This window comes from Aspergillus steynii (assembly GCF_002849105.1).
Source record: "Aspergillus steynii IBT 23096 chromosome Unknown P170scaffold_6, whole genome shotgun sequence".
Lineage (NCBI taxonomy): Eukaryota > Fungi > Ascomycota > Eurotiomycetes > Eurotiales > Aspergillaceae > Aspergillus > Aspergillus steynii.
Genome location: NW_020194403.1, coordinates 3,226,732 through 3,253,112, shown reverse-complemented (window position 1 = coordinate 3,253,112; position 26,381 = coordinate 3,226,732). Strand labels below are relative to the sequence as shown.

Genomic DNA, 26,381 nt, shown 5'->3' with positions numbered 1-26,381 from the left:
TGGATGAAACAACATTGTCCTTCAATTCCCCTTCGCAGTAGGCTGGCTTTCATCGTGATGCAATAATTGACGTGCCACCGTGCGTGCCAGGCTTGAGATGCTCGTCTTTTTATCCATGAGGGCCAGGAACGGGACATCTGCGCCGGTAGCAGCGAAGACAAACTGCCGCAACTCAGCAGCCAGCATGCTGTCCATACCGAAGTCGGCCACAGCGGTCTGGACGTTTAGTTTATCTAGCGGGAGGAGAATTAAGCTCGACATCTTCTGGGCGATGACCGTTTGCGCCGCGTCGATTAGCTGGTCTTCATCGCCAGCGGCTAACGCAGCCGTAATGGGCGAGGCTTGTCTGCCATTGCCACTCTCGGCCGCGACGCCAGAGCTTCGCTTGAGTGCCCCGGTGAGGACGCCGAAGCGCGCTTCTTCAAGGAACTGCCAATAACCGCCATATCCATGCTGGTGTTGGCGCTGCAGTCCCGTTAGCTCCAGGCCCGTCAAGATGTGCGACTGCGCGATCCAGTCATCTGCGTGGGCCGAGGTGGATGGTTGCGAAAGGCCCAGGTCAACGATCTGCAGCAGCTCGTCCTCGGTGATGGGGCGAACCCCCTTGCGGAGCAAGAGGTCCTCGATGTGTGGATTCTCGTGTAGGTATCCCACCTCGGAGATCATGCCCAGACCCAGCGAAACGGCCGTGCGACCTAAGCTGCGACGATAACGTGCAAAGACATCCAAGAAATTGTTGGCAGCACAGTAGTTACCCTCTGTGGCGGTGCCAACCTTGCCATTGATGGAGCTAGTGAGCAGGAAGAAATCCAGCTGTTTCTCCCGATCGAGGCGCGAGAGCGCATCATGTAGATTCCAAGTACCCTGCACTTTGGCCTGCGTACCGTTACGCCAGAACTCGTGCGGCATGTCGGCGAAAATCGCCTCGTTCAGTCCCATGGCCGCCTGAACGACGCCTCCTAACGGTGCGGGAGCAGCGGCGACAGCTCGTTCGACGTCCTCGGCGTGGACAACGTCGCCCGTCACGACGATGCATCGGGCGCCGTCGCGTTCGAGCTCCTCGACGAGGTGACGTGCTGCCGGCCGTTGCACCCCCGAGCGACCGATGAAAACGAACTGACGCGCTCCACGATGCATCATCCACTTAGAAAGGCTGCGCCCGAGCCCTCCCAAGCAGCCGACCATGAGGTAGCTCTTGTGCCCATGTAGTCGGGTCTGGAACCGTTCCGGCACGACAGGCACCATTTGCGTTGGGTCCTCGAACGAGATAACGATCTTACCCATACGTTTGGTGCTGTTAAAGTAGTTCAAGGCCGTCGGTAGCTCCGCAGCATTGAAGGTGGTGAGCGGCAAAATTGGCTGAATCGTGCCGCTGCGCAAGAGAGCCACGATGCGCAACAGCATGCTGTGGTACTGGCGGTGCTGCGCCGGGGATTGTGACAGGATCAACCGACTCAGGTCAAAGGCAGTGAAGGTGGTTGCGTGGGCGAAGGAGTCCATAGACAGTTTGCCATAGTCATGAATATCACGCTTGCCGATCTCCACGAAACGCCCGAACTCGGCCAGGCACCCCCAGCTAGCATGGAGCAGCTCACCCACAAGCGAGTTGAGAACCACGTCGACGCCGCGGCCCCCTGTAACTGACCGAATACCCTCCGCAAAGCTGGTGTCGCGGGAGCTGAAGATGTGATCCGCCCGAAGGCCGAACGTCTTCACTAGGTACTGTTTTTTCTCGTCGGTGCCCACGGTGGCAAAGATCTCGGCACCCATCATCTGCGCCAGCTGGATCGCCGCAATGCCCACGCCGCCCGCCGCCGAGTGGATTAACACCGACTCGCCGGGCTGGAGATGGGCGCGGTTCTCGAACGCGTACAAGGCTGTGACGAAGACAACAAAAACGGAGGCCATCACGCGTGGATCGTCGGTGGTCTCGAGCTTCACGCAGCAGCGGGCCGGAACGGTCTCGTAGGTGCCGAAGTGACCGGGATACATGGCCGCTACTGTATCTCCGACGGCCAGCTCGCGCACGGCAGTTCCTACTCCCACAACTTGGCCGGTGAACTCGGCGCTGCAGCAGGCATCTGGGGTTTGGACCCGGCCTGCCATGGCATAGACATCCTTGGCGTTCAACCCAATAAACGAGACCTTGACTCGAACCTCGTCATCTGCCAAGATGCCCCGGTTGGATTCCGCCGTTGGCACAAAACGAACGGTACTTAGTTGGCCTGGTTTCTGCACGGAAAGCGATGCAGCGCCGGCGGTAGCCAGCGGGGTTGAGATCGCAGTCTCTTCCTGGCGTATACGAAAATGTTGGTTCATCCGGTCATCGGGGATTGCGCGACTAATAAGGAGACCGGGGCCGCTCTGAAGGAACTCGTGCTCCACGATGCGGTGCGTCGACTGTGCAGCGATATGGGCCACATGGAGCGAGATCACCTCCCTGTCGGTGTTCGGTGCAAGCTCCAGGGAGAAGATCTTAGTTGAGGGCTGCTCGATCATGACGGCACGCGCAAGACCTGGGAATAGGGACATGGTTGGGTTGCAGTCTTGCTGGGCGCCAGAGCCGGTGATCCAAACAATGCGCGGTGCATGCATTACGAGCTGCTTCACAGCGTTATAACAATCGGAGGTGACCTCGGTCATGACGGGCTGATCTAACTCGGCGGTCGACACTACCAGTGTGCTAGGTGAAATGGGGGAAAGGCGTGCCATGTTGGCCAGGGATATGAGGTCAACCTTTACTCCTAGATCCGCGGCTAGGAAACCCCTTAGACGCTCGTCCGCCGAATCACCCTCGGTCCGAACCACAAGAATGATCTGTTCGAATGCTGATCTAGAGCTAGGTTTGGACATGGAAGGTCGCAACAGAAACACGCCATTCCTGTGGGGATGTGACTGGGCGTGCGCAACAGCGAAGTTGTCAAGACTGGAAGGAAGGCGATCTTGGTTTGTTTCCGCAGGTCCGAGGAAAAGGGAGCCACTGTCAGTGTATGAAGACAATTTGTTACAAGGAGTCATGTCTTCGCCTAGAATGATGATTTTGTAGTCATCATCTGGATCTGCCTGGCGATAGGTTGCAGACTTGAGCCCCAGGGGAGCGGTGTATTTGGTAATCTCGGTGACCTCGAGGGCGCCATCGGTGGCGAAACGACCCAAGAAAAACGAGTGGAACCGTCGATGGGCCGTTGATGCCTCGAGGACTTCAAGGAAGGCCAGGGCAATCATGGCGATATCCGTTGACATGCATAAAATCGGGGCGTCGGGGCTTTTGTGGACAGCCAGATCAAGAGCAGACAGGATGTCAGCATAGGGCCCCAGCATTCCCAGGTCCGAGATGGACTGGACATAACCCACCGCCCACGACAGTCCAGTGCTGCTCTGGATCTGCTCAATATCGGGCTTCCAACTCATGCGGTAAAGCGGATGGCGTACCTCCATCTTCTCATGGCCAGTGTAGGCGATGATATCCACGCCGGCCATGTGCGCCACCGGCTGCTGCCGGGCATCCCAGAGAGCGGCATTGAGCTTGTTCGTGGTGAAACCTGTCACGTCGGAGGTGCAGCGAATGATGCCGGCATCTTGAGGATGCATTGGTCGCCGCACCCAGACCTCCTCTAATCTGGTCGGCACGCGAGCCACCATCGCCGGTAGATGTCCCGCGGTACACGCTACAAGGCCAGTCTGCAGAAGGTTATCCAGTAACGTTGGATGAAGAAGATATCGCGGTGCAGATTGGGAGCCTTCCAAGACGGGGGAGAGCGACGGCGTGTGGGCCTCGGTGTACCGCGTCCCCTTCGGATCAGCCGTGAAGAGTCGCATCATCTGTTGAAATGCCGGACCGTAGCCGAACCCGGCCTTGGAGATTCGTTCGTACCAGAGGCGGCTCGACTGCGCTGCCAGCTGGCATGAGGATGATGGAAGAGGCATGCCCAACGACTCGGTCGGCACGGCAATCTTGATAGTGCCCTTCGCGCGCACGGTCGACAGCCCATCGGCAATCGAGGCAATCCGGAACTCCCACCAGTCGCGCGAGTCGCGGACGTTCGAGATCGCCTGGGCCCGGAGTTCCGTATACAGCTCGACAGGTTCTTGCTCGTGTAGAGGGAGGGCCTGTAGGAGGTCGACATGACGCAGTACGACAGAGAAATCCGCGAGGTCCAGGTTTCCTGGTAACGCAGTTTGGGCCAACGCTTCCACGGCCATTGCTATATACCCGGCCGCGGGGAAGACCGGCTCGTCGCCAAGTTGGTGGTCACGCAACCAGGGGACATTGTCGAGACGCAGCAAATTGCGCCAGCCGAAGGTGGTCAAGCTGCCCCCGGGAATCGCACTCCCCAGGAGTTCATGACGCGCGTGCTTGCGCTGGCGGCCCTCGCGACTAACGCGCGACTCGTTCCACAGAGGCTCGTCGTAGTGCCAGGGATAGGGAGGCAGATCGCGAACCATCTTGGGATTTGTGGACTCGAGCGGGTAGCTGCGGCGTATTTGAGCAAAGTCGACGGGAATGCCGTGCACAAACAGACGGCCAGCAAAGCTCAGCAGTGAGGAGGCGGCGTCTTGACCACGCATGAGAGCAGACTCATAGGAAACTGTCCGGCCGAGAGTCTGAAGAATTGGCATCTTGAGCGCCGCATGAGGACCAATCTCTACCCAATTGGCGTCTTCTATCCGACGAGAGAGATCACCGAGCCCGCTCCGGAACTGGACGGGGGACTCCAGGTTGCGCCGCCAATACGTCGGGTTCCGAACCTGCTTCGCATGGACCAATCGGTCATCAACAGTGGAGTGCATATGAATTACTTCGGAGGATGGGGTCCAGTCATCGCCAAAGGTAGACATGTCGTGTAAAAGGGATTCATACATGACACCCACCCGCGCCATGTGATGTGAGTGGTAGGCTTTGCCGTCAGTTTTCAGCTTGCGCACAAAGATACCCTCGGCCTGCAGAGCTTGGACTAGACGGTCGACGCCATCCGCGTCTCCACTGACCGTTGTGCTCTGCGGCGAGTTGATGCAGGCCACTCGGACCGAGTCATGGGCTGCTACTCGTGCAACCCACTCGTTCGTGGCGTCGGCATCAAGGCCCACTGCCGCCATAGCACCGGTCGACGAGGGCTGGGACACGGCGTAACCGCGGTAGTAAGCAACTGTGATAGCCTCGCGAGCCGTCAACAGCCCCGCAGCATAGGCGGCGGCAATCTCCCCCGAGGAATGGCCAATAACGCCGAGAGGAGAGATGGACCAGGTGCGCAGCAGGTCGACGAGTCCGATTTGCACGGCCGTGGTGAGTGGTTGTGCGTAGGCCGCCTGATTGACCGGACAGTCCGCCTGCGTGTCCTGAAGAACATCCGCGATGCACCACGTCGGCGCGGCATACGGCAAACGTTTCAGATCCCCGTCCAGGCGGCGGATGGAATCGGCGAAGACGGGAAATTGAAGAAGCTCGCGGGCCATGCCTTGCCACTGCGCCCCCTGCCCGGTGAACGCGAAGGCAAATGGGCCCGCGTGCCCTCCCTCGATCACAGGGGCGACCAGATTCTCCAGCGTGAGATCCTGCTCCAGAGCATCTCTGCGTGCTATGATATACCCCCGGTGCGAGAGATGGGACCGACGTTCGCCAAGAGTGTATGCCAGGTCGGGTAAGGAAATGGCCGATAGATTCAACTGTCGCAGGTGACGAACTCTGCTCTCGAGTCCAGCAGGCTTGTTGGCCGAGAATGGTAAAAGGTACGGCAGCGAGGGTTGTGTGGACGAGGGTAGCGCTTGATCTGACCCGGTGCCGAGCGCAAGGGATGCTCCACACCGGCCTGCCTCCTCGAATATACCGTGGGCATTCGCGCCCCCGTAGCCAAAGGAATTGATGCTAATGCGCCGTGGCGAACCTGCGCGCAGCGTGGGAAACGGAGAGGCTTGCGTCACGACTTGGACTCCCCAGTCACCGGGCCGGATCTTGGGGTTCATCTGACTCAGACCGATCGTGGCCGGAATCTCGCCGTGTTCCAGGGCCAGCACAGTCTTGATGACACTAGTCAATCCGCTAGACGCTTCGCCGTGGCCCAGGTTCGGCTTGACGCCGCCCACTAGGATTGGCTCCACGCGGTCCGCACGCCGAAAAACGCGCGACAGCGCCTCAATCTCCATAGGATCGCCGACGGCCGTTCCCGTGCCGTGCGTCTCGACGTAAGCCGTGTCAGCCGGCTGCAGACCAGCCCGCGCGTAGGCCTTGCGCGCGACGGCCTCCTGACCATCGATGCTTGGTTGCGTCACGCCGGGGGTGCGACCATTGCTGTTGACGGCCGTGCCGCGAATGATGCAACGAATGGGATCGCCGTCGCGCATCGCATCGCTCAGCCGTTTGATGTATACGGAATTGACACCGTCCGCTCGGCCATACCTACGCGTTGGGGATGATAAGCATTAAGGACATAAAAGCCACGCGCGAGGAGAGAAGGGACCACAGGACTTACCCGTCGGCAGAGGCATCGAACGTGTGGCAAGTGGACGAGGGTGAAATTACCCCGGCCTGGGAGATAGAAACGTGCATTTCGGGCGACATGATCAAATTCACGCCGGCCACGACAGCGGCATCACACTCGCCCTGTTGGAGGGCGGCGCATGCCATATGCAGCGCATAGAAGGACGAGGAGCAAGCGGTGTCGACGACGCAACTGGGGCCCTTGAGATTGAAGACGTGGCTGATGCGGTTGGCCAGGAGGGTGGTGCCCATCCCCGCCTGGCTGTAGCGCGTCAAGCTCTCGGGGTCTTTGGACTGCAGGGCAATGAAGTCCGCCACAAACGAAGCGACTAGTACTATTAGTTCCGTTTCGAGTGCGTGAGGGGGTGGATACGAGTAGCGTGCACACACCGTAGCATCCCACATTGGCGCCGGAGACCTCCTCCAGCGGCACGCCGGCACTCTCGAGGCTCTCGAATACCACCTCGAGCAACTTTCGTTGCTGTGGATCCATGTCCGCGGCCTCACGGTTGTTGATTCCAAAGAACTGGTTGTCGAACAGACGCACGTCCTCCTGCAGGAAATATCCACCCAGGGCGCGGGTCGTGGCGGGCTCGTCCGGGTCGCCGTGATAGCCATCAATGTTGAAGCGCGAGGCAGGCATCTTCCCACCGGCCGAGCGTTCGGCGGCCAGGAAGTCCCAGAGCTGCGACGGAGCGGCAATGTCGCCGGGCAGCCGACAGCCTGGAACGGGTCAGCGGAGTGGATTCCAACAGACGCAGCGGCTGCAGGTCCTCGGGATGAACACTCACCCATGCCGACAATGGCAATTTCCGGGCCCGTGGCCGTGGCCGGCGTGCTCAGGCGCTGCCCCGGGGGCAATTCGTGCTGCAAGAAAGGCATTGCGGATCGTTCGTCATGTGACCCGGAGATCTGATGAGCGAAGGAATTTAGGTTGTCTGTACCTGGTGCCCGAAGGATGTCGAGGAAGCTTAGAGAGGAGCAGGCGCCGAGGCAGCATTAAATAGCCGATGGAAGCCCCGACGAAGATGGGCATGTTGGGATTGCCGTGCCCTCGACGGGCGACACCCTGCGGACTACACGGCCACTGCCCATCTCGAGGCGAGCCAACCAAGCCAGCGAAGGGGCCGTTGGAGGAGCAGGGTCATCCGTTCTCCTGCGACTCTCGGCAGTGCAGTTCGTCGACCTCGATCGACGCGACGGACCATCTGGCAGCGGGGCCCTGGTCGAGCACGGTGCAGTTCTTGGCAAGGCTTTGGCCCCGGATGGATCTCGACCTGGTGGAGACGATGGTGGCTGACGGGGCCAATTGCGGTGGGGATGAGAAAGTCGAGCGAATCGATGATAGGTGGAGTTGGTTGGTTGGATGTTGGATGAAAGACGGGAGAGAGAAGAAATCGAGAGACAGAAGAAGAGAGAGGGAGAGAGAGAGAGAGAGAGAGAGAGAGAGAGAGAGAGAGAGAACGAGGAGCCGCTGAGTCATGCCGCCGGCCTCAGGCGCTAATCCGTTAGTGCTGACGCCGGAGTTTCTGACTTTCTGTGTCTGTACGACTGCGACTACGCAATACTCCGGACTACAATCGACAGGGGCAGCCATTTGGCCCCCACCGTCGATGGCCTGTTCTCGGACGATTGCATCGAGACCCCTGGAGATTTGCCCATCCACGGACACAGCGAGTCGTGGGGGCTGTGCCATGGAGTATACAAATGGCCCTGACCGAACGCATGGCACCGGAAGCCATTGATTCCATCCACCCTCAGATCCCCGTCAGAGACTGAGACTCTTCCTGGAATCGTTGTTTCCCGAGCCCCGGCAATTCGATTGTACGCATCGACACCACGATGGGCTGGTTACAGGTCGCCGAGAATCGCTGGGAGCGTCCCAGCAACGGCATGGAGGGCTACTTCGTACTCTCTGGCGGGCTCTCTGCCTCCCTCTGCCAGGGCCGCGAGCACTACATCATCTCCTCCCGCCTGAAGGTTGATCTGAAGCTGTCGGATGCCGAGGCCTCTCTCCGACAGGCCTGGACGCAGCTGCGTCACGAGCAACCGCAAATCGCCACGCGCGTCGAAGGCATGAACAAGGTCTACGAGGTGCCCGACGAGACCGCCCTGCAGGCCTGGCTGGCCGAGACCTTCATCGTGTCGTCCGCCGCCGACGCCGACGAGCTCTACCGCGGCGTCGGTCCCATCCGCTCGGCGACGCTGTACTACGTGCCGCGGTCCTCCGAGCTCGTGCTGCGCGCCCACCACCACACCCTCGACGGCGTGGGTATGCTCCTCCTCTGCCACAGCTACCTCAGCGCGCTGGCATCGCCCCGGACCGTGTCCTTCGGCGACGAGCCGGCGCGACTGCCACCCCCCCTGGAAGAGGCCCTGGGCGACCCGGAGCTACCGCGCCAAGCGATCGCCGAGAAGGGGCGCGCGCTGGCCACCGAGTTCATCGACGGGCTGCCGGGTCTAGGCCCCGTGTCGCAGGTGGGCAAGGTTCCCGCGGGGGCGGCGCAGTTCGCCGAACGGGTGTTTCCGGCGCGCACCAGCGCCGCGGTGGTGCAGGCGTGCAAGCAGAAAGGCCTCAGCGTCACGGCCGCGCTGCATGCGGCGTACGTGCGAGCCATCGCCAAATACGCCGACCCGGAGGGCTCGTCGCGGTACGTGACCGTGTCGCAGTTCAACTTCCGGCCGTTCCTGCGCGAGCCCTACGGAACGAGCCAGTATGCCGCGGCGATGTACTACTCCATTCTACCGGTGCTGCTGGAGAAACCGACGGAGTTCGAGGAGCTGGCGCAGACGCTGGATAGTTTCTACAAGTCGGGATACAAGGAAACCGACGACCGCGAAGCCAGCGGCTCCCTGACGCGCACGCTGCAGGAGATCGTGCAGACCCCCGAGTTTTTGACCAAGCCGGTGTCTCGCGATGCGCTGGTCAGTAGTTTGGGCGTGGCGGAGCGCCACCTGCAGCAGAGCTACGGGGAGGTCGCCACGGTGCAGGACCTCCGGGTGGGAGTCGATATCATTCTGGGCATGAGCATGATCCTGTTCTACACCTTCCGGGACCAGCTGCGGCTGGTGTATAGTTTCAATGATGCGTACGAGGATCGGTCTCAGATCGAGAGGTATCTTGACGAGATGCAGAGGATTCTGCTGGAGGAACTGGTGGCATGAGGGGGGTTAGTTTGAAGACCGAATGCGATGCTATGATTCTACTGAATTTCGAACCCTCCTCCTCCGGTCCGAGGGACCCGTAGAGCCTCGGCAAGAGTCCTCTGTCTGGTCAAGAGGGAAAGTCGATAGGGGCAGACATGGACATGGTTCAAGGGGTCAGACAGCGCTCGACACCACCGCCCATCATCATTTCCCCGCTGCATGTCTGCTGCTGTGTGGGGCTGCAGTGGAGCCTACGGACGACCCCCAACCATACGGAGTATACGAAGGAGTAGTGAGACGTAGGCGGTTTGACGTCGATCAGGGATCATCAAACGGACCCGACGCCGTCGATAGAATTAGCACCAATCAACTAAAGCGCCACGAAAGAACCCAAGCTAACATTCTATGATTCGTACGCCGAGATTCACACTAGACCGGAGGCCCGCCGTATTTCCGGCCCCCAATGCGACTCTCTATATACTCCGGACGCATCTGACGCCACAAAAAGACCCATGCGCAACGCCGACCCACCCTCGCCTAATCAGGCCGGCGAGTCCACGCGAATGTCCGTCTGGACCCGGATGCTGCTGAGGGGAATGCCCAAGCGGTCGCGCGAGGCTTCCGGGCTATTCGCGACCCCGGCGGCTGGCACCAACTCGTCGAGACTATCGCGGCCTGTCGGCGCGCTGGAGACGGCGGCGCCACCCTTGGAGAAGGCGCTGCCGTGGCCGAACGTGCCGGACCTGGACTTGGATTGGCCGGTGCTGCCCAGCGGCCAGGCGGCGCCCAGCAGGCGTTTGGCCAGCGCCGTGGCGGGCGGCACGTTGACGCAGACGATGGAGATGGAGGCTTCCAGGCCGGCCCAGTACATGTAGATGGGCATCTCCCAGGTGATGTTGGTGTTCAGCTTCGGCACCACCTGCACGGTGGCGGCCAGGCGCCCGCAGGACAACAGGATGACCGAGTAGGTGAGGAAGAAGGCGGCCAGGAGGTAGGCGCGCCGGCGCCGGCTCATCTGCAGGGCCCAGATGCGGCGGATGGGCAGCAGCAGGATGTAGAAGTCCGTCAGACACGACAGCACGGCGGTGCCCAGGTACCACTGGTACTGGTCGATGCACTTGCCCGGCAGGGTGGTGTTCCAGGCCTTGGGGATGGGCGTGCACTGGAAGATGGTGGTGAGGTATGACGAGACGAACCAGCCGGTGACCAGGCTGCCGGCGACCCAGAGATGGATGCGGAGGGCGCGGTCGTTCGAGCGGAAGACGCGCGCGTAGAAGAAGATGGCGGACATCTTGGGGAAGCTGATGGAGGCGTCGAAGAAGAAGACGGCCACGTAGAAGTATTTCCCCCCTTGCACGAGATGGGCGGGATTGATGGCGGCCACCACCTCCATGGGAAGTCCCAATCCGATGTTTCTCCAGGCGAGGAGAAGCGCCAGCATGGTCAGCTGAACCGGCTGGACGAGAATTGAGGTTAGCTGGATTCGATCGCTATCCTCTGAGCAATGGGCAATACACACCAGCGCGAGGAGGGCGAAGAGGTCGTCCCACCACCAGTCCTGCCGCGTTACAAACTTGGACACGATGCGAACCAGCGTCATCAGCGTAGTGAGCACGATCAGAATAATGAGCAAGGTCTCAAGACCAGGCCCTCGGTCGGGCGTGCCGGGAGGCACATGAAGGCCCATGGTTGACAGAGGAATGCAGTCTGGATGCCGTCCCTCGAGGATGCACGGGCGACGTATGCGACGGGGATAAACAGGCTTATCAAGCAAAAGCAACGCAGCTCGCATGCACCTCCCATGTGGTCTCACAGCTGGCCCCCAAGCAGTGGCCTCGGGCCCCCCCTGGTGGAAGACGGCCCCCTCCCTGGTGGGAAGAGCGGCGATGCAGGGGCAGAGAGCAGGGATACCGAGAGACCGTAGGGACCTAAGCTTCTGCCGGTGCCCCAGAGTTAAGTCCACCTGGCAATAATGGCCCTGAGACCCGATATAAAGTGGTCAAGAATTTCCTGCCCCCACGCCACCCGCCGTGGGTCGATCGGCGACGAGGAAGTTGTCTGTCCTGCTCCACCGGCTCGAAACTTGCACGAGGACGTCAATCCGCGGCTGAATTAACGATCGGTCGGCAATAATGCGATATGCATCGTACCAGGCTGACAGGCAATGAATGCAATGGCCATGTCGGAAAGGGCGAGGCAAATCGCCCGGCTGAACAGGAGTTCGGACAGCTGTCCTGTTTAGTTGCAGTCCGGGGAGATGATGGCTTTTGTCACATGAAAACACCCGGATATTGCTTGAGATCCGTTGATCTTTTTCTGAGATGGTCTTTGCCAGTGGCCATGGTTGTTATACGTGAACGGACGCTCTTCTGCGCAGGCAACACCCAAGCTCCAAAAAGCCGTGTCAATGGACACGTGATATCTTTGGCTTTTAGCATAGAGTTCCACTAATACTTGCTCTAGCGATGCCGAATAGAACAGATCCTATCATTCAGGAATGGCTTGGAATGAAGCCAAATGTCCGTTTAGCGATGGCTGCCGAGAGTGGACAGAGTTAGTCGGGGCCGTGAGTGCATCAGTTCAACCACGGAATGATTCTTTCTTTTTTCCTGTCATCTATTCCTTCTCCATTCCTGCTAAAAATAAAAGAATAGGACAGAAAAAAAAAAAAAAAAAAAAAAAAGAATATCCCCGCTGAACGAGAGTGACTAATGACTTTCGGTCGGTTCGGACGCGAAATGCGATGAACCAGATGGCTGCAACCACTAGCCAGTCGTCTTGCAGTCGCCAGCCAGTGATGGAACTGTTGTTATTCCTGGGAGAACAATGAATTGCTTTATGCAGGGGGGTCATGGACCAGAGGCCAGCTGGATGCCCCTACGGTTCAGGGGCCGCACTATCGTCGACCAGACCGGCAACGTTGCCGATGAACTGCCATTCCACCTGCAGGCCTACGGATATCCGAGCCGCAGTATATGGGTCCTGAAGGCCTATATCTGTTCCCAGCGGATGTAGACCTCCTGGACGCTGACGATATAGACCACGGACAAGCCCTATCAGGACCTCAGGATAGTCAGTTCATCATTCCATCTATACCAACATGCACTTCAACCAAATGATCAACGTGGTGGGCTGCCACTGCGCCGGCGAAGTAGGCGATGTCATCGTCGGCGGCGTGCTGAACCCCCCCGGCTGCTCCACCATGTACGACAAACTGGTTTACTTCCGGGATCACGCCGACCACATTCGCCAGCAGATGCTGAACGAGCCGCGAGGCCGCCCAGCCATGTGTATGAATCTCGTGCTGCCGCCCTGCGATCCCCTTGCCGACGCCGGCTTCCTCATCATGGAAAGTGAGGAATATCCGCCCATGTCCGGCGGGAACACCATCTGTACGGCCACCGTCCTGCTGGAGACGGGCATGGTGAAGATGAGCGAGCCGACGACGACTATCCTGCTGGACACGGCTGCCGGGCCGGTCTCCGTCACCGCGGACTGCGAGAATGGCAAGTGTAAAGCGGTGGCGTTCGATAACGTGCCGTCGTTTGTCTTCGCCCTGGACTATCGCGTGGAGGTCCCGGGGCTGGGGACGGTCTCGGTCGACATCGCCTGGGGTGGCATGATTTATGCCATCGTCGACGCAGCGTCCGTCGGCCTGCGCATCCGCAATCAAGACGGACCCAGGCTCATCGAGGTGGGCGAGAGGATCAAGCAGGCCGTCCAACGCGCGTTCACCCCCGTGCACCCGGAAAACCCGCAAATCCGCGGCGTCAGCATCCTGGAGTTTACCGACCCGCTGCAGGAGGATTCCGCGGGAAAGAAGGTGGCGGTGAATACGGTGGTTGTTTCTCCAGGACGCTTCGATCGCTGTCCCTGCGGCACGGGCAGCTCGGCCAGGATGGCGGTTATGCATGCGCGAGGCCAGCTGGCCGTGGGGGAGAAGTTCGATCACCGCAGCATCATCGACAGCTCGTTTGAATGTCATATTCGAGGCACGACGCGCGTGGGGGGCTACGATGCGGTGCTTCCGACGGTGAAGGGAAGCGCCTGGATTACGGGGTTCAAGCAGATGGTGTTGGATCCGACAGATCCTTTCCCTCGAGGATTCCGGGTGGGAGATCAGTGGCATGTATCGGAGGCAGTTGAGCATACATAGAAATGAAGCCGCCTTTTTCCGCGGGAAGTTTTGAATTTGACTCCGAGTTGGTTGATGTAAACATGCGTCTATATAGCACTGGCCTAATCCGTGCCCTAAAAGCTCCTCAGTTGAACATCAGTCCACCATTGGCGTTCACCACCATCCCTGTGATCCATCGACTTCTCTCCTCCGACAGAAAACCCACGATCTGCGCGATATCGTCCACCTCGGCCACTCGTGGCGCTGCCGGGGTCGTTTTAATGATCGAATCCCACTCCTTGGCCGTCTCGGGGTCCTGAAGACTCTGCTGCCAGAGCTCCGTGGCCACAGGACCCGGGCACACGCAGTTGACGGTGGCGTTATATTTATGTCCCAATTCCCGTGCCAGCGAGCGCGTCAGGCTCTCGATGGCGCCTTTGCATCCCACGTAGGCCAGACAGCCGGCATGGCCGTCATGCGCGTAGCTGCTGGAGAAGTTGACGATGCGCGGCGCCGGCCCAAAGTGACGAGTGGCCGCCTGGATCAGGAAGGTCGGAAAGCGCACGTTGGCGTTAAACTGGCGCTCCCAGGCATCCGACGTCATGGCCTCGAAGTCGTAGTCCTCGCGCGTGCCGGCGTTGTTGACGATGATATCGACCTGCCCCCATCGCGCCACCGCGGCGTCCACCACCGTCGTTGGCGCTGATAGATCGCCCCCACTGGCCACCACGGCAAAAGCGTCGACCCCGGACTGTCGTGCCCGTTCCACAACCTCGTCGGCCTGGCTGCGAGAGCTTTGGTAGGTGAGGAGGACGTTGGCACCGCGGCTGGCCAGCTCGAGAACAATGCCTTTGCCGATTCCGCGGGAGCCTCCGGTTACGATTGCATTCTTACCCTGGAGCGACATGACGGGTTTGAGGGTGGGGAGAGTAATGATGGATAGTAAGCTGATAGCAGAATTCAATAAATCTGGAAAAGTCTGCCATGACAGAAAATGAGCGTAGTAGATAAGCGATTCTGCTGTGCTGCATTGGAAGGTGGGTCCGTGATAGGAGGCGTGCCCGATGCTTCTGCAGGCTCCATCCTGTCAGAGGGTGAAAGACGGTTTTTCCGACTTCCAGAGCGGAAGCCGACTTACCCGGTCAATAATTCTCTATCTGTGAATCACAATCTTGTGGATGTTAACCCCAGATCTGGGGAGACCGGAAGGGCTGCCGGCAGATCTTCGTCCATACTCCAGAGACCCCATATATGACCGCACTTCGAACCACCCCAAACCCTCTAGCAGTTACCAGAAAGCATGTTCTACGAGCCATGGAGGATTTCAAAAGCCAATGAGGCGTTCCCTTCATGCCCAGCCCCTCCGAACAGGCCAGACATGACGTTTCCCCCGCATCGCGAGAGACAGACGCGGATGGCTTCCCGAGCCGATCACCGCGCAGACATTTTATCACCACCGGGAGGCCTCCCGAGTGATGCCATGATGCATACAGACGAGCTCTAGCGTTACCCCGGTTTCCACTCTGCTCTGCTAACCCCGCTGCCTGGCTGTGGAGATAGGGGCAAGTCCGATAACTGACACACGGAAATCCGCCGTGCGAACAAATCACAGCCGCAGTCTTCCGGGCAGCAGCAATTCAAGATGCACACCAGTCCTCTATCTCATCGAGGACACACGGGCCGGAAAGGGCGGTCCTTATAACTCCCCACCCTCCCCAATTCGGCCTAATCCAGGTCCAGTGTTGTCCCTTGTCCGTGCATGCCCATCATGAACAAGACGAAGCCCGACGAAGAGTCCCCCCCCTACCCCTTGCCGATGCACGGTGAAATCCAGGAGGATCCCACCTATGCTCACGATGCCGTCTTCGGAGAGATCACGGAGGACGGGCCTAATTTCCGCGATGTACGTTGTCCTGCAGGCTGCATTTTCGCAGATCCACGCCGATATCTGATTCCTTGCCTCCTCTAGGTCGGATGGTTGGGCACGGTGGCCCTCATGATGAAAACCCAGATCGGACTGGGTGTGCTCTCTATCCCTAGTGCCTTCGACGCGTTGGGCATCGTGCCTGGGATCATCACGCTGTGTGGTATTGCCATCACCACCACCTGGTCGGACTATATCATCGGCGTCTTCAAGCTTCGGCACCGCGAGGTCTATGGAATTGACGACGCCGGTGGGCTGATGTTTGGCCAGATTGGCCGGGTGGCCTTTGGCGTTGCCTTTTGCTTGTGTAGGCTCCCAGACTCCCTGCTGGCAAGAAACATGCTAACGCGTTCTGCATACCTTTAGATTGGACCTTTGTGGCGGCATCAGGAATCCTCAGCACGTCGATCGGACTGAACGCCGTCTCCGCCCACGGCGCCTGCACGGCGATATTCACGGCCATCGCCGCCGTCGTGGGATTTGGCTTTGGGAGTATCCGAACGCTGGGCCGCCTGTCGTGGCTGGCCTGGATCGGGCTCATCTGCATTCTGACGTCCAGTAGGTGACCTTTGCATGTTCTCCGACGCTCCGACCGAACTCTCTTAACCTCCTTCCGTAGTCATCATCCTCACCATCGCCGTGGGCGTTCAGGATCGGCCTGCCGCTGCGCCCCAGGAAGGCGTCTGGATCCCGGACTATAAGATCATTGGCGATAGCAACTTCGTAGAAACCATGTCCGCCGTGTCGCGCCTGGTTTTCGCTTTCGCCGGCACCCCGGCCTTCTTCCCTATTATTTCCGAGATGCGAGATCCGCGCTACTACACGCGCTCCCTGTTGATCTGCCAGGGAACTGTCGTCTCCGTGTACATCGCCATCGGCTGCGTCGTGTACTGCTACTGCGGCTCGTACATCGCCTCGCCTGCCCTGGGTTCGGCCGGAGTGCTGATGAAGAAGGTCTGCTATGGCTTTGCATTGCCCGGGCTGCTGGTAACCACCATGCTGGTTATTCATGTCGGTTTCCCCCTTCCCTGTATACCCAACAGGAGTATCTGTACTGACATCCGCCAGCTGCCTGGTAAATACATCTTCGTGACCATCCTCCGTGGCTCGCGACACCTCACAGCCAACACGATAACCCACTGGGGCACCTGGCTGTCCTGTACATTCGGCATCGCCGTCATCGCATACATCATCGCCAGCGCCATCCCGGTCTTCGACGACCTCGTCTCCCTCGTCGGCGCACTGCTCGGAACCCTGATGGCCTTCCAGCCGATGGGATGCATGTGGCTGTACGACAACTGGGGGAAATTCCGAGCCGAGAAGACCCCGAAACTGATGCTGCTGGTATGCTGGAGCGTGTTTATCGTCATGCTGGGCTCGTTCTTCACGGTGTGCGGCACCTATGCGTCCGTTGTGACTATTATCAATAGTTACAATGCGGCTGGTGGGTCGTCGGTCTGGTCGTGTGCTGATAACTCCAATTCTGTTTAGCTTTTATGAGTAGATGTTTGTGATGAGTTTTGTGTTTAGCGAGCAATGCATAGCATTTTCTTAGCCATTTTCATGTGGAGTTTCGAGAAGAGGCTGGGTCATGTCTGTAGATCATTGATGAACAACACCCTGGTGTGGTCCAAATAGACAGGATACACTTTTGGTCGAGTAGCGTACGAGAAGAGGAGGGTAAGTTGACAATGCGATATAGCGTCGCCAGTGAGACTGAAGAGGTGACCAAGTTAACGCTGTTCGAAGAGTCTCAAAATGACATTTATTGCTTTCCATCATCTCAACCGAGAGTTGTCCTAGATCTAGGGACCACATGAACGTTCAATCCGACCAAATCAGTTTACACCTCCTCCCACCAAGACCATGCCCGCCAGATTCAGACTCTGCACCATCGCCAGCATCGCCAACCCGCTAATGACCACCTCGTCGCGAAGTCCATCCTCCAGGTCTCCCACGAGCTCAAACGTGCCCACCTCCCGGTTGGAAAACAATCGGTTTCGGAAGCGCGCAACCACACCCCCGTGAGGGGCGATCAGCTGGTAGTCACCGGTCAGCGCTCCATCACTCTGCCACGACAGCTGCGCGCCGGCAACGGAGCTATAGAAGTTGTAGGTCCTCGTGAGGAGACTTTCTCGCTCCAGCTTGACCTCCTGCCCGTGGACTTTGAGTTTGACCTGCAGGCTGACGGCCTTGAAGGCGGCCGTGCAGACAGGGAGGGCATCTGAGTTCAGAACGTTGGATGACGTGCACGTGTGGTCGACACCGAACATTTGCATTTGCGGCGAGTGCGTCCCGACTTTGACTCGGTAGAGGGGCGTGTGGTTGTCCGAATCGAGGAGGTCGAGAAATTTGCCACGATAGTGGATATGAATCATCTGAATAGGGACAGGCATGTTGGCTGGTGTGAGCAGTTTATCGCAGGTACTTGGGGAGAATAGGATGAATGCAGAACGACATCGTCCGGGCAATTGACTGCAATTTTATATCTGAGACCTGTCTGTGGTCAGGCGATTCATTATCTCTCGCTCCTGTCCCAGGATCTAGTTATTGGCTGGGAAGCGAGGAGGATTTTGTCCATCCGAACAGACGGACCCTTCCCCTGCTATGGAGTATATCAACACCATCGATCAACCTAGCCAGCACACCATATCTCTCTGCGTCTTGTTATTGGCCTGCTCGCTGTTCGGCCAATCGACTGGCGCGATTCTGGCCTCAGCCCCCGATGCCAAGGCACCATGGCACTAACGCACTTCCTCCGGGGTAGCGGCAGGTAGTGAGAATGACGTCCGTTTCCCAGTGGCTCTCGCCATTAATCCGTCAGGCATTCCCTTCTCCTCGTCCTGCACTGCCATCTATCATACAGTACACCCCGGAAAGATGGCCAGGAGCCGCGCCCGTTCTCGGACTGGCTGCAAGACGTGTCGGCACGTACATCGTCATGTAATTCGCAGCCGGACCAGCTTGCTGACTATCTCCAGGATCCGCCGCGTAAAGTGTGATGAGACACGACCTGTCTGCACGCGATGTTTGTCCACGGGAAGGAAATGCGACGGATATGACGTGTGCGCTGTTCAGCTCGATCACAAGCGTGTGTTGCTGCCCAGGATATCTTCGTCCCCAATAACAACCCCGTCGACGGCGTTAGTGTGTTCTCCGCGTCTCACCCCGGCCGAAGAGCAGGGATTTGTCTTTTTCTGTGAGTACACGAGCCGCGAAGCAGGGGGGTCATCCGTGTCGGCCTTCTGGCAGCAGCTTGTGCTACAACTAGCCCATCAAGAAGCCGCGGTGCTGCATGCGGCCATCGGCGTGGGAGCCATGCACCGCAGCACGCGCGGTCAAAGCCCGTCGCTGCGACTGCAGGGGCAGATGGAGTCACACCATACTCTCGGTCTTGCGCAGTACATAAAAGCAATCCGTCATCTCCGAGGGCGACTAGAACACTCTGCGAGTCATCGGCAAAACCCAGAAATCGCGCTTGTTGTATGCCTTCTGTTTATCTATTTGGAGATGCTCCAGCGGAACCGACTTGGGGCGTTGGTGCATCTGCAAAACGGCCTCCGCGTTTTGACAGGCATCCCCGGCCAGGTTCGTCGAGTCAGTGACAGTGAGCATCAATGCCTCCTCGTCACTCGAGAACAGCCAACCGGGGTGGAGCACCTGACCGAGATCTTTGCGCGACTAGACATTGATTCAACGTCTTTTGGCCAGCAAGCCCCGGTGTTCCAGATAGTGTCCGCTCAGGACGGCATTGGACCGGAAGCTCTGTTACCGGTCACCTTTCGAGACGCCCAAGAAGCCCGACACCTTCTAGACCGTCTCAAGAGCGCCGCACACCACATTCGCGGGAGATTGCTGGACCTCAGTCGGGAATCGTGTCAACAACGCCAGCCAGATGCAGCCCTACAGTGCTGCGTAGAGTTTGCCGGTATCAGGAAGCTCAAGCCGTTTCGAGACCCGTCCTTGTTTGCGAATTTAAAGAAAGTTGAAACCGATTTGCTCCACTGGTTGGCCATTTTCCACCAACTCAATCTAGCAACCCCGATACGAGAAGGATCCCCAGGTCCCCCGTCTCATGTTTTGCTCGAGCTCCAATGCCATGCCGCATTCCTTCAACTCGCCACCTGCCACAATGATCGGGAGGCCTCCTGCGATCAGTTTAATCCCACATTCCAACGAATCGTCGATCTCTGCCGCAGGTTCATCGGTGACACAGCTCGTTCACCTGCCAACTCGCCAAAGCCTTCCGGCTCCACCTTTATGCTCGAGCCTGGCTTGATCCCGGCACTCTATCTCACGGCCTTAAAGTGTCGCCAGTCTGATATCCGACAGGAAGCCATCTCGCTTTTGTACCAGTATCCCTGCCAAGAGGGCATGTGGGAGCCAGCCCTCATGGCTCAATTTGTCCAAGGGGTCAGCGGGCTGGAGGAAGAGGCAGTGAGGTCTGCTATGGGGGCGGCGGCTGCGACTGAGATAGGATGTGAGGACGTGGTGGAGACGGCTCGATTCTGCGATGTCGTCCTGGCGGTGACGGAGCAAACTGGGCAAGGGAGATTGGTTTGCGCACGATATCGGCATGAGACGACAAGGGAGCTGGAGATCACCGATCACTTTATCACAATTGACTTAGTGTGACCATGGTGCCACCTATTGATTGAGTTCAGATGTGGTGACGATAGATCTACGCCGGTGGCGCGCTTGACACACGGCTCCGAATACGACGCCGGGTTTAGCGTCGCCGGAGCATGGGTTGGGCCTTCGGATGCAGTCAATGCATATTCACGTCGATGTCACCCGGTCAGCATCCTCTTAACATGGTACGCTGGACCTCCAACGAATATGGAGTTGCAGGGATCGAATGGCGCCTCCTGGAGGCGACAGCGTCGCACCCACAACAAGTCCCGACACGGATGCCGGAATTGCAAGCTCCGGCGAGTGAAAGTAATGTCGCACTCGTTTCTGTTTCCGCTCATCTAGACCTGACCATTTCGGTTGGTAGTGTGACGAAACAAAGCCCAGATGTGCCAAATGCCGCTCGTACGGAGTACTTTGCGACTACGCCGGTCCGTCATTAGACTTGCAGCTAAGTCAGGAACTCAAGATGCCGGCCCTAGTGGCGACGGATGGTAGCTCGTCAATGGAGTTGGACGCTGAGGGTCTGGCGAGACTGATGCGATTTGAATGTCGCACAATCGAGACTGCTATCAACGTCTCTTCAAAGCCGCTAGTGCAACGGGCCATGGGAGTAAGTGGCAAGCAAGCAATTGACGGAGAAGCCACGCTAAACAGCAGCACTATAGAGCCCATCCCTCATGCATGCCATCTTGGCGTTTACCGAAGTCCATGACAGATATTTGCAACGGCGAGCTCCAACTACCCCGGGCACTCGTGAATTGTACCATGCCTCGCTTGGCAGCTCGCTATTCATCCGACAACTGTCGAGTCCCATCCAAGCCGACGACCGGGATACAGTCTGGGCCACTGCCACGTTCCTGGGAATCTTGGCCTTCACTTCAGTCCCCGCCATGACCGTCGAGGATTGCTGGCCGCTGAAGGAGGCAGATCTGACCTGGCTTTGTCTGAGTCAGACCAAAATGGCGCTTTGGAATCTCACCAATCCCATGCGATCCGACAGCCTCTTTCACGACATGTCCGATGAGTATATCATCATGTACTCCCCTCGGCTGAATGGATGGGATGGCAGTCGCTATTTCTGCGACCCACGCCAGCTGTCCATGCTGCCTGATAACGAAGTTCTGTCGGACGTCTACCAGCTGTGTGGCCTTGGGCCGTCGTCGCTGCATCCGCACGTCGATACAAACCCCTATCGCGAAGCCTTCAAGTTCCTTCAAGGGCTGTATCCTGAATCCGTCGAGACCATCGTGTCCCGATCTCATGCCCTCGTCTTTATATCCCGGATGCAGCCCTGTTTTGTCAAGTTGCTGCGCGCAAGGGACCCCGTGGCCTTGGTACTCCTGGCCCTGTGGTATGAACGTGCAGGTAAACTAATCTGGTGGGTGCGGTACCGCACCCTCGTCGAAGGTCCTGCCATTTGCACCTATCTAGCGCGTCAAGGCTGGCATAACGAGGCGATGCGACGAATTCTGTCGAAAAGGTGGGACTGGGAGTCTGTTCATTGAGTGTTTCTTGCCGATATTCAGACCGACTCTGCTGTTTCTCGGATATGGTTTCGATTAGCTTAATGGCGAGTCAAGAATGAACGAGATGAATTGCTTTTATTGCTTGAGGTGGTTGCAGTTCTACAGAGTTGAGCCGTCAATTGACAGCGCCTCTGAGGTGCACTAAACCGAATTAAGCCGCAGGCAACCGAGCAACGGATGTGATGCCTGAGGCTCCAGGTATTGCTGGTTTACTTGTTTATTCGATCAATCATTAATCGCGTTCTGTGGAAATTATTGCATGCGTTGATATCAATTGGAGAAGGTCTGTAAATTTGGTCAAAAAGGCTTGCTTGCTTTCAGAATGTGATCCAGTGGAATTTCAGCTCAGGCAGCCAAAACTGGCAGGGTGATTGCCTGGCTTTGACCAGTTCTGGTCGTCATAACAGCGACTACAGGATATGATATCTGCGGTACCAATGTAAGACCGACGGACTGAACTTAAACCCCGGTCATCTCGCCTTATTTCTCCAGTTTCCTCATCAGCCTATCGACCCACGGCCACCAGACAGTTTCAGCGTGCGTAGCAATGGCCTCAAAGACCTTGGTAAGCTGATACATCCCCACAAATGGGCTCAGGTTGTAGTATGTAAAGCCAGGCCAGGTCTCCAGGCGCATGATCCGATTCAGTCCACCGATCCACATGGTCGCTTCCGGAGACAGGTTGAAAGGCTGCCCCTCCGTAACACGTAAGGCTTTCCTATCAGACACGGGATTTTCCCTAGGACCAAGGGTTAGCTCGGTACCCCCGACGTATCAGCGGAGGAGCGGGTTAGGGGTAGACCGTACGAGACAAACGCGATTTCCACGCCCCAGTGTGTTGCCCTTCTCAGGTGAACGTTCACCTCCTCTAGTTGCGGCATTATGGACCCTTGGCCCGACATCATTTCTCGCACCGTCGCCATATGCCGGGCAACAGCCGTCCACTGCGTCATGAATTGCGCGGCCCTGTTAGTCGTTGACCGCTGATTCTTTCTAACTTCCTCCTGTGCCTTTTGATTGGTGAGCAACAGCGCGTTCTCCAGCTCCGTCATAGCTGACATGGGCTTTTTGTCTATATGCCACATATCGTAGATCCCATACGTTCTCAGCCTGAAGAGGTTTGCCTCGAGGAGGATTTTCAGTCGTTGGGAGGTGCTGAGACCTCTATTTGTCGCCCCGCTATCCATCGAAACCTCACTCGCCTGCTCGGAGGCGGCGAACTCGTTGTAAGAACGCTTTCGGGAAGGTCTTTTGGCCAGTCTATTGTCCTGCGGTGAGCCTGGTGTGACATTGTTTGCCCAATCCTTCATGCGCTGCGAAAATGGCCTGGTGGCAGTTAGTAGAGCGCGTGAGGAACTAGGGTCTCACTTACTTAGGTAGCATGCTGTCAGCCATGTCTTTGTACGACCCTTGATGATATGATGACGATGGGGGACGTGATTGGATGGAACCGACAGTAGAAGAAATAGAATGGATCTAGTCCCGGTTGTAGGAGAAATCGGCAGCTGAGGAGTGTGTAAAACAAAGGATGAAGCAAGGGTGGAGGGATTGGGGAAAGTGTAAGGTGAAGGTGTCGGATCAAGTGACAACAACAGAGTACATGGAGCGAATGCAATCCTCCACACCTTCTGCGTAGGGCAGTCGGGATACCAAATCCAAGCATTAACGGAGGATCAACAAACTCCTTGCTACACAGGTGGCTAGTTGGTTGTTTCTACTCCCTTTGAAGACGCAGCTCGTGCTAGAAGCTACTCTGGGCCATGAAATGGATAAACGGCAACCCAGCCACACAGCCCAAGACTGACAGTCGCAAAGGCTTTTTTCAATAAAATATGCTCCCTTGAACTCTCCTTCGACCTGAGTTCACCATTCCTATACTATGTGCCAACTTCAGTCACGGTACACATCCCGCATCTCTTGAGTGATGGTGTCAGCTGTATGAGCATACTCTTGCTCAATCCAGGGCTTCCAGTCCCAATCAACCCAGTCCCCAAACTCCAAGGGCTCTGAACGTCTCCACCGCAGCAGCGGTGAAATGTATTGATCGAGGAATTTGCACTTGGGAAGACCAGGCCAATCCGGTCTGCGATTAAACAAGGCGCCCGCAAGATCAACAAAAACGAGGTGTTTTTTCGGGTCGAGTGCTGTGGTTTCCAAGATCATCAGATTGCGAGGGCTCAAATCCCGCACGACGATGTTTTGGCGGTGCATCACCGTGGTGTCAAAGTCGATCACGCTCTTAATGATCTGCTGGCGTATCTCTTGGGAGAAGCTGTTGGGGTGCACCTGGAGCAATGAAATCCCCTCGACATATTCGATCAGGATCAAGCGGACAGTGCGCACTCTGGAGTTGCCGGCAGGGATCTCGGTTGTATAGGACCCGTAGTACCTGGGCACCAGATGGCCCTGGAATTCAGACATCATCTCGTAGGCGCGGGCTTCGTGGGTATAGTGCTGATTCATGCATTTAAATGGGCTATGAAATCCACTCTCATCGTCATGATAAAGAGGGTCGTACACCTTGGCCACCAGTGTTCTGTCTTCGGGCAAAGGATGGGTTCCACCGGCTTTCACGACGAAGACTTGAGAATTGTGCCCATCTCCGATTCTAATCGGGTGAACGATCCTCAACTCAAAGGTATGGGGTGGCTCACGCGGCTCCGGTCCTTCTAATGGAGGGTTGCGTACACATCGCTCCAGAGGACTGAGCTGGTTCCTCTCGACTCGCTCGGCTTTGCTGCTTAAGTACCACTCATAAGTGACCAGAGTCGGGGCCGGTGGTATATGCGACTGGACGGGAAACTTCCAGCCTGGGATGTAGGGTATAGGCGGTTTAGGGAGGTCGATAGAGGATGTTGGATATGGTGTTCGATACATGACGATGTATTGGCGTCGGTTGGGTGGAGATACATTGAAAACAGAGGAAACTAAGGAATGTTCTTGTTAAATAGGGAGCTCTGATTCAGGCTGTAGGCAACGAAAGGAAGCTCCAGGCTTCCATTTCTTGTGTCCGAATGGCGGTCAGTCAACCTGCATTCTGCATTGATCCCCTGGCTTTTCATTTTTGAAATCAAGCACTCTCACACTTCACATCCTCTACAAGATCGAATTGGTCTCCAAGCTAAAGTCCTCAATTCTATACTATGTACGATGTACGATACACAACGAAGCTTCTGAAATATCCTGTGCCAGCCACCAACAAACCACCGCGTTTGCAGGTCGCACCTGTCCTGCAGCAATATCTACAAAACGGCAGACCAATCCTGCTTCCGGATCCATTCCTCTACGGTCGGCAGATTCAGAGAAACCTCAAGCTGTACGAATTAGCGACGTTCACGACCATGTGCGAATCACATACCTGTCTTGGATGAATGACTGTCGGATCGCCACGTCCCTCATAACCAAACTCATTGAAATAAGCCCAGTTATCAAGAAGCTCATCTTTCAACTCATCCGGTACCCCAGGAATAGATTCACCCTCTGGAAGTGTCACCACCTCAGCAGAAACCCCCAACACGCGACCCCAGATCGCAGATAATTCGTTCAATGTCATCCACTCGCGATACGCAATCAAGTTCTTTCCGGGGGGGCTCAGAGCCAGCGCTCTAGTCGCCGGTCCGGCATCTTCTTCGGCGGCAATGACTGGAAGATGCACGTCTCCACGTACACCACTGATGAATTGGTACGTTCCTTCTGCGGTCTAGCACAAACATAAGCCATTGGGCATCTAGCAGGATGGACAGCGAACTTACCTTTCGGGGTTGCAGCAACGGGTGCGACAGAAAGTTGGAGATATACCAGCCAATCTGAATCAAGCTAGTCTTCTTCCACAGTTCGGGGTGCGTCTTCCTCCCGTACTCCGCGGCATGGGCCTTGGAATCAAAATGCATCACGTTCTTGTACTTCCCATTCGACCGCTTCGAGACATCGGACAGGCTGGAGAAGATCAACCGGTCAAGCGTGGGCACCTTAGCTGCGGCGTCGAACACATTCATGCCCTGCTGCTTCTCGTAGTGATAGGTCCACTCGTTCATGGGCTGGTCGGGGCGCTTCTTGCTCCTGTTTTCGGGGCTGGCAAAGCTGTTCCAGAAGTCGGTGACGGCGAAGATGGTATTTGCGTCTTGAAAGGCTGCCTCGAGGGACGCAGGATCGTCTAGGTCGGCCTGCACCACCTCGACTCCGGACTGTTGAAGGCGCTGCGCGCTGGCAGAGGATGCGTTCCGGGTTAGGGCACGAATACGCCAGGCCGGGTCGTCGAGAAAGGTCTTGATGACCGATCCGCCTTGGTTGCCGGTGGCCCCGAGGACAACGATGAGTTTGGAAGACATTGTGTACTCGTAGGTGGGAGTGAGGTTGGTCGTGTTGAGGGAGTTATGTTGAGATATATCTGCTGTTGCCGGTCGGCATGGCGGCTTTTATATATTCATTTTCGCTACTCTGAATTTCTAAGCAAGAATCAATGGTTTGTCAGACAAATCATTCCCAATTCGCATCACGCAAGAAGATTGCAAATCAAGCATCCACACGCCGACGGAAGGAATGAATGAATCATGATGA

General features: G+C 57.3%; 12 protein-coding genes across 12 annotated transcripts; 5 read left to right on the top strand and 7 right to left on the bottom strand.

Annotated features, from left to right (window-relative positions):
- Window positions 1-21: 21 nt before the first annotated feature.
- On the bottom strand, window positions 22-7,357 carry P170DRAFT_478260 (type I polyketide synthase; the record flags this gene model as incomplete). Its single annotated transcript, XM_024853544.1, has 4 exons — window positions 22-6,394; window positions 6,468-6,804; window positions 6,866-7,198; window positions 7,267-7,357. 4 exons carry the CDS (start codon window positions 7,355-7,357, stop codon window positions 22-24), a joined length of 7,134 nt encoding a protein of 2,377 aa, XP_024702714.1.
- A 687-nt stretch (window positions 7,358-8,044) lies between these two features.
- Window positions 8,045-9,998, top strand: P170DRAFT_439077 (uncharacterized protein). Its single transcript, XM_024849756.1, has one exon. It carries the CDS (start codon window positions 8,318-8,320, stop codon window positions 9,638-9,640), a length of 1,323 nt encoding a protein of 440 aa, XP_024702713.1. The 5' UTR covers window positions 8,045-8,317; the 3' UTR covers window positions 9,641-9,998.
- A 68-nt stretch (window positions 9,999-10,066) lies between these two features.
- Window positions 10,067-11,395, bottom strand: P170DRAFT_388957 (uncharacterized protein). The gene is made up of 2 exons (XM_024845856.1): window positions 11,142-11,395; window positions 10,067-11,078 (listed from the first exon to the last, which is right to left on the bottom strand). The coding sequence occupies exons 1-2, from the start codon at window positions 11,307-11,309 to the stop codon at window positions 10,164-10,166; spliced, it is 1,083 nt and encodes a 360-aa protein (XP_024702712.1). The 5' UTR covers window positions 11,310-11,395; the 3' UTR covers window positions 10,067-10,163.
- A 980-nt stretch (window positions 11,396-12,375) lies between these two features.
- On the top strand, window positions 12,376-13,778 carry P170DRAFT_413328 (proline racemase family protein; the record flags this gene model as incomplete). Its single annotated transcript, XM_024846971.1, has 1 exon — window positions 12,376-13,778. Exon 1 carries the CDS (start codon window positions 12,723-12,725, stop codon window positions 13,776-13,778), a length of 1,056 nt encoding a protein of 351 aa, XP_024702711.1. The 5' UTR covers window positions 12,376-12,722.
- Window positions 13,779-13,884: 106 nt separating this feature from the next.
- On the bottom strand, window positions 13,885-14,646 carry P170DRAFT_363600 (SDR family NAD(P)-dependent oxidoreductase; the record flags this gene model as incomplete). The annotated part of the gene is made up of 1 exon (XM_024844584.1): window positions 13,885-14,646. One exon carries the CDS (start codon window positions 14,644-14,646, stop codon window positions 13,885-13,887), a length of 762 nt encoding a protein of 253 aa, XP_024702710.1.
- An 861-nt stretch (window positions 14,647-15,507) lies between these two features.
- On the top strand, window positions 15,508-17,154 carry P170DRAFT_457702 (putative amino acid transporter; the record flags this gene model as incomplete). Its single annotated transcript, XM_024851735.1, has 5 exons — window positions 15,508-15,642; window positions 15,709-15,970; window positions 16,030-16,221; window positions 16,283-16,674; window positions 16,732-17,154. 5 exons carry the CDS (start codon window positions 15,508-15,510, stop codon window positions 17,152-17,154), a joined length of 1,404 nt encoding a protein of 467 aa, XP_024702709.1.
- Window positions 17,155-17,501: 347 nt separating this feature from the next.
- On the bottom strand, window positions 17,502-18,059 carry P170DRAFT_428583 (uncharacterized protein; the record flags this gene model as incomplete). The annotated part of the gene is made up of 1 exon (XM_024847851.1): window positions 17,502-18,059. The coding sequence occupies one exon, from the start codon at window positions 18,057-18,059 to the stop codon at window positions 17,502-17,504; it is 558 nt and encodes a 185-aa protein (XP_024702708.1).
- A 331-nt stretch (window positions 18,060-18,390) lies between these two features.
- On the top strand, window positions 18,391-20,531 carry P170DRAFT_240591 (Zn(II)2Cys6 transcription factor). Its single transcript, XM_024842950.1, has 2 exons — window positions 18,391-18,590; window positions 18,645-20,531. The coding sequence occupies exons 1-2, from the start codon at window positions 18,544-18,546 to the stop codon at window positions 20,296-20,298; spliced, it is 1,701 nt and encodes a 566-aa protein (XP_024702707.1). The 5' UTR covers window positions 18,391-18,543; the 3' UTR covers window positions 20,299-20,531.
- A 7-nt stretch (window positions 20,532-20,538) lies between these two features.
- P170DRAFT_315312 (Zn(II)2Cys6 transcription factor domain-containing protein) lies at window positions 20,539-21,728 on the top strand (the record flags this gene model as incomplete). Its single annotated transcript, XM_024843281.1, has 4 exons — window positions 20,539-20,604; window positions 20,663-20,908; window positions 20,964-21,366; window positions 21,418-21,728. Coding segments are annotated over 4 exons (1,026 nt in total), but the record flags the coding sequence as incomplete, so codon positions are not given.
- An 848-nt stretch (window positions 21,729-22,576) lies between these two features.
- Window positions 22,577-23,219, bottom strand: P170DRAFT_428581 (uncharacterized protein; the record flags this gene model as incomplete). The annotated part of the gene is made up of 2 exons (XM_024847850.1): window positions 22,577-23,150; window positions 23,197-23,219. 2 exons carry the CDS (start codon window positions 23,217-23,219, stop codon window positions 22,577-22,579), a joined length of 597 nt encoding a protein of 198 aa, XP_024702705.1.
- A 124-nt stretch (window positions 23,220-23,343) lies between these two features.
- On the bottom strand, window positions 23,344-24,720 carry P170DRAFT_439074 (uncharacterized protein). The gene has a single exon (XM_024849755.1). The coding sequence runs from the start codon at window positions 24,699-24,701 to the stop codon at window positions 23,715-23,717; it is 987 nt and encodes a 328-aa protein (XP_024702704.1). The 5' UTR covers window positions 24,702-24,720; the 3' UTR covers window positions 23,344-23,714.
- A 220-nt stretch (window positions 24,721-24,940) lies between these two features.
- P170DRAFT_388944 (NmrA/HSCARG family protein) lies at window positions 24,941-26,316 on the bottom strand. Its single transcript, XM_024845855.1, has 2 exons — window positions 25,577-26,316; window positions 24,941-25,524 (listed from the first exon to the last, which is right to left on the bottom strand). The coding sequence occupies exons 1-2, from the start codon at window positions 26,150-26,152 to the stop codon at window positions 25,123-25,125; spliced, it is 978 nt and encodes a 325-aa protein (XP_024702703.1). The 5' UTR covers window positions 26,153-26,316; the 3' UTR covers window positions 24,941-25,122.
- Between the last annotated feature and the right edge of the window lie 65 nt (window positions 26,317-26,381).

Coding starts and splice junctions, on each gene's coding strand:
- P170DRAFT_439077 (XM_024849756.1), top strand. CDS start 8,318: ATGGGCTGGTTACAGGTCGCCGAGAATCGCTGGGAGCGTCCCAGCAAC.
- P170DRAFT_388957 (XM_024845856.1), bottom strand. CDS start 11,309: ATGGGCCTTCATGTGCCTCCCGGCACGCCCGACCGAGGGCCTGGTCTT. Junction 11,079..11,141: donor TCTTCGCCCTCCTCGCGCTG/GTGTGTATTGCC, acceptor ATTCTCGTCCAG/CCGGTTCAGCTGACCATGCT.
- P170DRAFT_439074 (XM_024849755.1), bottom strand. CDS start 24,701: ATGTATCGAACACCATATCCAACATCCTCTATCGACCTCCCTAAACCG.
- P170DRAFT_240591 (XM_024842950.1), top strand. CDS start 18,544: ATGGCCAGGAGCCGCGCCCGTTCTCGGACTGGCTGCAAGACGTGTCG. Junction 18,591..18,644: donor ACTGGCTGCAAGACGTGTCG/GCACGTACATCG, acceptor GACTATCTCCAG/GATCCGCCGCGTAAAGTGTG.
- P170DRAFT_388944 (XM_024845855.1), bottom strand. CDS start 26,152: ATGTCTTCCAAACTCATCGTTGTCCTCGGGGCCACCGGCAACCAAGGC. Junction 25,525..25,576: donor CGTTGCTGCAACCCCGAAAG/GTAAGTTCGCTG, acceptor TGTTTGTGCTAG/ACCGCAGAAGGAACGTACCA.